The 8,250-nt window shown below is 50.8% G+C and overlaps 1 protein-coding gene across 2 annotated transcripts in view; it reads left to right on the top strand.

Annotated features, from left to right (window-relative positions):
• Window positions 1–1,083: 1,083 nt before the first annotated feature.
• The window catches only part of RANBP9 (RAN binding protein 9), a 90,691-nt gene continuing 83,524 nt past the window's right edge, over window positions 1,084–8,250 (top strand). The window contains exons 1-2 of one of the 2 annotated variants that reach the window (XM_040967689.1): window positions 1,085–1,324; window positions 1,379–1,765. In XM_040967689.1, the coding sequence (XP_040823623.1) occupies window positions 1,135–1,324; window positions 1,379–1,765 (577 nt within the window). In that variant the 5' untranslated portion in view covers window positions 1,085–1,134. Of the gene's footprint in view, window positions 1,766–8,250 lie in introns of both variants that reach the window. The other variant, XM_040967688.1, reaches the window with a different exon arrangement.

The following is an 8,250-nucleotide window of genomic DNA, read 5'->3' as shown; positions in this document are numbered from 1 at the left end:
GGAATTAACGAGTCTATAAAAGCATGTGGTCAGCTCTGGCAGGCCTTCCTAAACACACAGTCCTGGATTCCCGTAGTTCCTGCTCTTTGAAGACATGCCAGTCCATTAGCATGTCTAAAGCGACACCTTCTACCACTGTTAAGTTCACCACGAGCGCTCGTAAAATTAATTCTTGAAACGGTTCCTATCTCATGTGAGAGACCCGGCTTTCAGCAATGGTTTCCACTACCCATGAAGTCAACTTTAAAAGGAAGAGTGGAACGCAGGCTATTCCTCAAAGCCAGAGGCGCAGCTCCGGGCACGGGGAGGGGAGCCCGGGGCACAGTCCACACAGCCGGGTGAGGGCTTCGCGACGCGCGGCCCCGGGAGGGGGGCTCCCCGAAAGCTCCGTGGCTCCCCGAAAGCAGGCCAGCCTCTGCCGGCGGCGGCCCCAGCGGGGCTCGATTACTCTCGCCTGGGCGAGAGGCCGCAGCGCGGCGGCCCGAAGGAGCCGGCCCCGCGGCGGGGAGGTGGGGCGACGACAACAACACAAAAAGCAGCCCGGTGGGAGGAGACTCGCCGGCCGGGGGGACTCGGCAGGGCCCCGCAGCCGGCCAGGCGAGCGCGGCGGGCGGCGGGCGGCGGGCGGCGGCGGGCGCGGCCCAGGCCGCCTTCCCCAGCGCGGCCCGCCTTCCCGAGCGCGGCCCGGACCCCCCGCCCCTCCGGCCCGCCCCCTCGCCTAGCGCCGCCCGCGCGCAGCGTCTCGCGCCGGCCCTGCCCGCCGGGAAACAGCCGCGAGAGCAGCGGTGCGGCGGCCGCCCGCGCGCCCTGCCCGCCCTGCGCCCGCCCGCGCCCGCGTCCCGCCGCCCCGCCGGCCTCCCGCCCCGCCGGCCTCCCGCCCCGCGTCCCGCCGCCCCGCCCGCGGCGCCCCGGCCAACGTTCTCTCGGGGCCTCCCCGGCCTCGCCGCCCACTTGCCCGCGTCCCCGGGCCCCCCAACCGCCGCGCTCTCCCGGGGCGCGCGGCCCGCCGCCTGCTTCCGGGGCGGGCGGACTCGGCGCCTGGTGCCGGCGGCCGCAGCAGCGACAGCGCCCCCGGCTAGCGGAGGAGGAAGGAGAGAGGAGGTGGAGGTGGCCGCAGCCTGAGTCGCGGCCGGGATGTCCGGGCAGCCGCCGCCGCCGCCGCCGCAGCAGCAGCAGCAGCCACCGCAACAGCAGCAGCAGCAGCAGCAGCAGCTGCAGCTGCCGCCGCCACCGCCGGCGGCCGTGGCCCCGATCTCCGGAGTCGTTCTGCCCGCGCCCCCGGCCGTCAGCACCGGCTCCTCTCCGGCCGGCTCGCCCGGCGGCGGCGCGGCCGGCAGCAGCAGCAGCAGCAGCAGCAGCAGCGGCGGCGGCGGCGGAGGCTTGGGGGCCGCGGCCGCCGCGCTGCTCCTCCACCCGCCGCCGCCGCCGCCGCCGCCCCCGGCCACCGCGGCCCCGCCGCCTCCGCCGCCGCCGCCGCCCCCCGCCTCGGCAGCCGCCCCGGCCAGCGCGCCCCCTGCGCCCCCGGGCCTCTCCGCGGGCCCCGGCCCGGCCCCGGCCCTGGCGGCGGCGGGCAGCAGCTCCGCGGCCCCCTTCCCGCACGGAGACTCGGCCCTGAACGAACAGGAGAAGGAGCTGCAGCGGCGGCTCAAGCGCCTTTACCCGGCAGTGGACGAGCAGGAGACGCCGCTGCCGCGGTCCTGGAGCCCGAAGGACAAGTTCAGCTACATCGGCCTGTCGCAGAACAACCTGCGGGTGCACTACAAAGGTACTGGGCGTGTGTCCTGTGGTGGGAGCGGGGCGCTGACCCGGCGTGCCCGGCGGCCGCCCTCGGGGGCCGGGTCTTCTGAGATGCCCCGGCAGGGGTCCGCGGCTTGGGGATGTGTGGGTGACTCTAGGCCGAGGCCCCCTGGGGGGGGGCGGACACGAAGGGGCGGGTGGTGCTAGGCCAGGAGTAGGACACCGGCAGGGACTCGGGATGACAGGACGGAAGTCGTCCTCGGATTTGGCCGAGATCACTCTGGGGACTCGGCTGAAGGCATCTGTGGGCACGAGCTTGGGTTACATTGTTCTCCAAGTGATGGGGGTCAGGAGAGGAAGAGAGGCACGGGTTCTGGGGTACGGCTTCTGATGAAGGGAGAGGCAGGCAGACGGGGGGAGGGGGAGGAGTGAGCAGTGGAGGATGTCGCCCACAATTAGGCCAGGGACTGTGAAGGGGGACAAAAGGGACAGGGGCCCCAGGTTTGCCATCTCTGTATCCTGAGAGCCAGGGGGAGGGTGCGAGAGGGGAGAGCGCTCCGGAGCGTGGGGCTTCCTGGGGGAGCAGAAACCTGTCACTCCTGCTCCGAGGTGCCCTGCATTTCCGGGTTGGCGTTCGGTGAAGTCTTCTTGAAAAGCACGGGGGGCGGGGAGGGGGGGACGGTTTCCACCAGTGTTATTTAGTATCGTAAAGGAAAGTGAATTCTGCTTTGCACCTGCAGTAAAAATAAGCAAGAAATAGCCTTGGGCTGATGCTTGCCGCTCTCCCCTCCCCCCTCCCACCTACTTCTAGGGTGAAAAACAAAGGTTTATAAGCAAATCAGTTGCATAGATCATGTTGAATTGCGATTGGAATTTTTTTGAAACGTTAACTCAGATTAATAACGTGAGACAAGTTTGTGTGGAATAAAAATCTCCTTGTCCTGCACTAGTCTGTCTGGAAACAGATCGGGTGTTTTAGGCCCTAAACCTCACGCTACTGGAGCTTTCACCGTCAAAGCAGCCTCATTTTGATTGGCTACAAACGCAGGGCCTTGTACTCAGTCTAGTGGCCTGTCTGCAGAGGTATGAACAACTTTGTAGCTAAATTCTTGAAAGTATACAGGAATGAAATGGGAAAAGAACCTTGATAAATAAGTTACTACTTAATCGGAAAGGACAATGGCAACAAAAATCTACCAAATGTTTGGGCACAAAAATAGGCCTTGGGGAATGTTACTTCCCAGCCCCAAAAGTAGTTTTTCAAAATGTTGTATCTGTGTGAGTGTGAGTTAGGATGTTTTGTTAATTTCCATGGGCAGTAGTGTTTATGTTTCTAGGTGCAAGTGGACCGTGCTGTATTCTGAAATGTTTACTTGTGACCTGGCTACGCAGGGAGCTTTTGTCCCCCTTGACAGAACTTCTGAAGTTTGAGGTTGATGGTGAACAGGAGCTGTGCTTTTGAGAGCTGACACAACTAGCATCCAGCTATCCTGGGTCCCCCAGGCACTTGAACAGTAGGTGTTAGGAGACATGGCCCAGGTTTCTTCGAGAAGTGAAGGGGAAGGATGGTAGGTGAGGAAGTGTCCAGCTCTGCTTCTCTGTGGTACCCAAGGTTGTGGTTTGTTCGGCACTGTAACATACTTTGTTTAGTTGTGTTTACATAAAACTGATGTTTTGGGTTGGTGAAAAGTGTTTCTAAGAAATTGATTGAAGTTTGGATTATTTATGATACTGCTATCTCTGTTATCCGCCCTGCTGGCTTCTTTATTCTTTACCGTAGGGTAAATCTGGTCTTTGATAAATCATTATCTCTGGAGGAACAGGTTTTTTTTTTTTTTGTCACCTTTTCCTCTTTCCTTTGTTCCCCCTTGTGACACAGTTTTTTATCTCCCACCTTTCTCTCTGTTTCCTGTTGTTTCCCGTGTCTTTTAGGAGGACTCCAGCTGTGCTGGACATCTTTGTCCGGTAAGCAAAGGAAAGGGGCAGTGGGACAATGTCCTCCGTAGTGGATAATGATGCTTTGATACCCCACAATAAAAGGAAAAGAGTGGATTCTTGTTTATTATTGGGCTGCAGTGATTTTACATAATCACTATGAGACACTTGGAACATTAAAAGCAGTTTTTTGTTTTTGCATATTATAGATTTTAAAGTTTTATCACAATGATTTTACCAGAATGATGAACATTTTCTTTAACTTTGAAATACAAATGTCTTGATTTGTTTTTGCCCTGAAAAGATCTTGTTTTTAGATGTTATTCTAAATCACACTTGTTGCTTTTGGAAGCTGCATTGTTTCTTGAAACAATTGGAAAGGATTATTGCCAAACATATAGATAAAATTGATTGGCTTCCAGAAGAATAAAGGTTTATGCTAGCCCTTTATTAGCCTTTGGCTAAGCTGTAGCAAACCAATATTGAAACACTTGGGAATAGCCCATCTTATTTTTCAAATTCTTGTGGATAACCACATATGTGACAGTTTGACTTCATCATAATGATAACTTTATTCAAATTCTTGAATATTTCAATGAACAGGAAGGCATATTCACTTTGTCTAAATGTTTTAACTACACATTGCATTTTTTGTATTTTTCAAACTACTGTTATTACAGAGTGTTTTGATATACACTACTGGATGTGGACAAGATTGCGGAATTCTCACTGTAGGTTGGAGAAAGTAGAAGTCACCTGGTCGTTAGATTTTCCCAGTCACAGGAAGTTGAGATTGGAAACTAGTTTCCAACAACTGAGTGCTCTTTGTGCTTTATTTTATTGTGGCTGCTGTGAGTTCCTGTGAGAATTGGCTCCACTGGATAAAGTCCTGTGAGCGCTTTAGACCTCTTTGACAGTAATGGGGATTAGATATTTGTGAGGGACAACTGTTTGGCTCAGGGGGTGAAGATGCTCCTTGGGATGCCTGCGTCCCGTTTGACCGTGTCCTGACTCTGCAAGGGATCCAGGTTCCAAAGGAACACCTGGGAACTGACAGGTGGTGGTCAGGTGGTATTTGAGATCCTGCCACCATTGTGGCAAATCTCTATTGAGTTCCTTGCTCTTGGCTTTGGTGTGGTTTATTCCTGGTTGTTGTGGGAGTTAGAGTGGATGGGATTTAGTTTAGTGCTTCATTTTTTATTTTTTTCAAAGATAGATTTATTTATTTATTATTGGAAAGTCAGATATACAGAGAGGAGAGGCAGAGAGGAAGATTTTCCATCTGATGATTCACTCCCTAAGTGGCTGCAATGGCTGGACATTGAGCTGATCTGAAGTGAAAAACCAGGATCCTCTTCCATGTCTCCCACGTGGGTACAGGGTCCCAAGGCTTTGGACTGTCCTCCACTGCTTTCCCAGCCTACAAGCAGAGAGCTGAATGGGAAGCAGCGCTGCTGGGATTAGAACCTGCGCCCTCATGGAATCCTTGCATGCGCAACGCAATGCCTTTAGCCGCTAGGCTACCACGCCAGGTCCATTTTAGTACTTTTTATATATAATTGCTTATTTTGAAATCTTGCTGTTAAGGTGGAATATTTCCACTTTAGGCAAACAGTCGCTTGTCCACATATGCAAATTTCTGTTAAGAATTATGAGGATTGCCCCATACTTAGAATCAAGAAATTGAAAACCCAGCCTGTGGGCTGATATGGTGCTGTGGATTGATTAAGCCACGGCTTCTGACTTCCACCTTCCATAGCAGGGTGCTGGTTCTAGTCCCAGCTGCTCCACTTCCTACTAATGTGCCTGGGGATGAAGTTGACCCAAGTACATGGGCTCTGGACACATAAGTAGGAAATCTAGTTGGAAATCCAGGCTCCTGGCTTCAGCCTGGCTCAGACTTGGCTGTTTATAGTTTGGGAGTGAACCAGTGGATGGAAGATCTGTGTGTCTCCTTTTCTGATGCTCTACCTTTCACATAAATACATCTTTAAAAAGATACATATATTTTTTAAAAAAGTATAACTTCAAAAAGTATTTTTAAAAACCCACAAAAAACAAAAACCAACCTGACGGCCCGACCCAATGGCTAAATCCTCACCCTGCGAACACCAGGATTCCATATGGGCACCAGTTTGTATCCCGGCTGCTGCACTTCCCTTCCAGCAATAGAGGATGGCCCAAAACCTTGGGACCCTGCATCCACGTTGGAGACCCCGAGGAGTAATTGTCCTGACTCCAGGCTTCGGATTGGCTCAGCTCCAGTCATTGTAGTCACTTGAGGAGTGAACCAGAGAATGGAAAATCTGTCTGTCTCTCCTCTTTGTATATCTGATCTGTCTTTCCAATAAAAATAAATAATAAAAATATTAGGGAAGATGGAGGAGCATCTGACTCAAGCTGACAGTGGAAAGGGTGAATGAGGTGGGTTACAGTCTTTTAGGGGAGCTGAGCCAGTGTTCATCATACAAGATAAATAGCACTATAGGGGACTTGGCATTATAAGTGAAATAAAAGTAAAATGTAGAGGAGAAAGTTATTAGGTGTTTTTGGATCTACAAGCAGTTTGGAGTTGGAGTTCAGAATGTGTGATAAGGTGCAGCTGGAATGAGTTTGGTGAGGGACCTAACATAATATTTTGTTGAGCCTATGTCTTACTCTGTAGGAGGTAGAGAGTAAACAAAGGATTTTATTCTATGTAAAAAATGTATTGAAAAGACAGAGGGAGATTTTCCCATCTGCTGCAGCAGCCAGCACAGACAGAACTCAGTTCAGGTGTTCCCAGTGGGCAGCAGTACCCAAGTAGTTTTGCTGTCACCTGTGCATCAACAGAGGCTGCATCGTGAAAGGGTTTTAAGTAGGAATTGACTGTTACATCTTTATTTCTGTTAGGCTGTACAGCTGATTGGATGATGGGCTCAAAGGGCACAAAGAATGGAAATAGTAAAGTCATTTGGGAAGTGTTGTAGTGGACTGTGTTAGAAATAAGGGCCTCAGCTTGTTGGTAACGGTGAAGAGCAGACAGTAGGAGGAATGATTGGGAGATCAAGAGTGATGCTTGGGTTTCCACAGACTCTTGGATGGACCATGAACACAGCAGTACTGTGGTACAGTGTGTTGGGGGATACATCATAATGGCATCTGAATCCTTAGATCTGACTTCATGGAAATCAAAAGTGAAAAGAACCAAGCTTGTAGAGAACAGGAGCAGGTCTCTGTAGCTGGAATTCCTCTCTTTTTTTTTTTTTCTTTTACATTAAAGTGACTCAGCTGCAGTCACTAGTTTCTGCTTGTTGCGCTCTCTTTTCCCTACTGACTGGTCTGTCTTTTCCTTCTATTCAGAAATTCCCTAGAGTTTGCCAGATAGGCCTAGCTAATTGCTATTAACTACAGCTAGGCAGAGGTTTCCAAATATGCTGTATGAATTGGTGGCCCTCCAGTCAGGTGCTCAGCTGCAGTGATGTGAAGATAGTTGGGAAACACAGAATATCCTGGCACAAGTTCAGTGTGAGTCCCACTGCTTAAGTAGGGACAATGTGTGAGGCCATTTCTCCATGGAAGGACTGAGTGGCTCCATAGTTGGGTGCTCGGGAGAGAGGTCTAGGCTGAGACTAGTCACCTTTAAATGGTAGTTGAAATTCAGATTCAGTGTTTGAGAGTGTACAGTGAGAATAGCAGTGGATCCAAAGTGAATTCCTGAGCGAAGCAATATTGAAATGGATAGCTCCTTGCGAATAACCTGGAAAAAGCAAAAGATGGTTTCAAGTGTTTGGACCCATGAAGATCTTGGGCGTCACTCAGCTCAACTGGCTGTTGCGGCCATTTAGGGCTTGAACCACTGGACGGAAGGTCTGTCCCTCTCTAACTCTTATTTCAAATTATTTTTTTTATTAACTCTTTAAGAAAGACTAGATGGAGCCCAGTAAGAGCTGGAAGAGTACAGGGACCTGTCCCTGGCACTGTGCAAGAGAGTGTGATCTATAGTGCAGCAGGTAGATTTATTGGATAGAGTCTAATGCTGAATTTGGTAGGTAATTTTGACCTCAGGTAAGTAGTGTGAATTGAGTTATGGGGAGAAAAACCACGTTTCTGTGGGTTGAAAGAGTAATTGAAAAGAGCTAAGAAATAGATTAACAAAGAGGTTGGGAAGAAACTGGGAGAACAGAAGTTAAAGGCAGGATTTTTATGTTTTCTTTTCCTTTCAGGTTTTAATGGCTGATAGTGGAGTTACATTTTGCTTGGGGATCAGGTTGTAATGTCAGCATCAAAGGTGAAAATTCCTATGTTATCAGAATTGTCTTTAAAAATCCCTGTGGGAAGTACCAGAGTGTGCTGTAACACTTCTAAATCAATCGTGTTCTAATTTGGCTGTGTGGATAAAACACAGATGACATCAATTATATGAGAATATATTAGTTGAGTAGGGTGTTCCCATAAGTATCTACAAAAGGTAACACTTTAACAGACCTTGTTTTTATTTTTTTTAAGTTTGAAACATACATTGTATTCACCACTGACCCTACTAGGTTCCTGACAATTGTTTATATAGCAGGGGCATAGAACTTTGGCGAGCATTTG

This window comes from Ochotona curzoniae, unplaced genomic scaffold, assembly GCF_017591425.1.
Source record: "Ochotona curzoniae isolate NIBS_2020 unplaced genomic scaffold, NIBS_Ocur_1.0 scaffold_461, whole genome shotgun sequence".
Classification (NCBI taxonomy): domain Eukaryota; kingdom Metazoa; phylum Chordata; class Mammalia; order Lagomorpha; family Ochotonidae; genus Ochotona; species Ochotona curzoniae.
The sequence above is the reverse complement of the archived record's forward strand: the minus strand, read 5'-3'. Positions and strand labels throughout refer to the sequence as shown.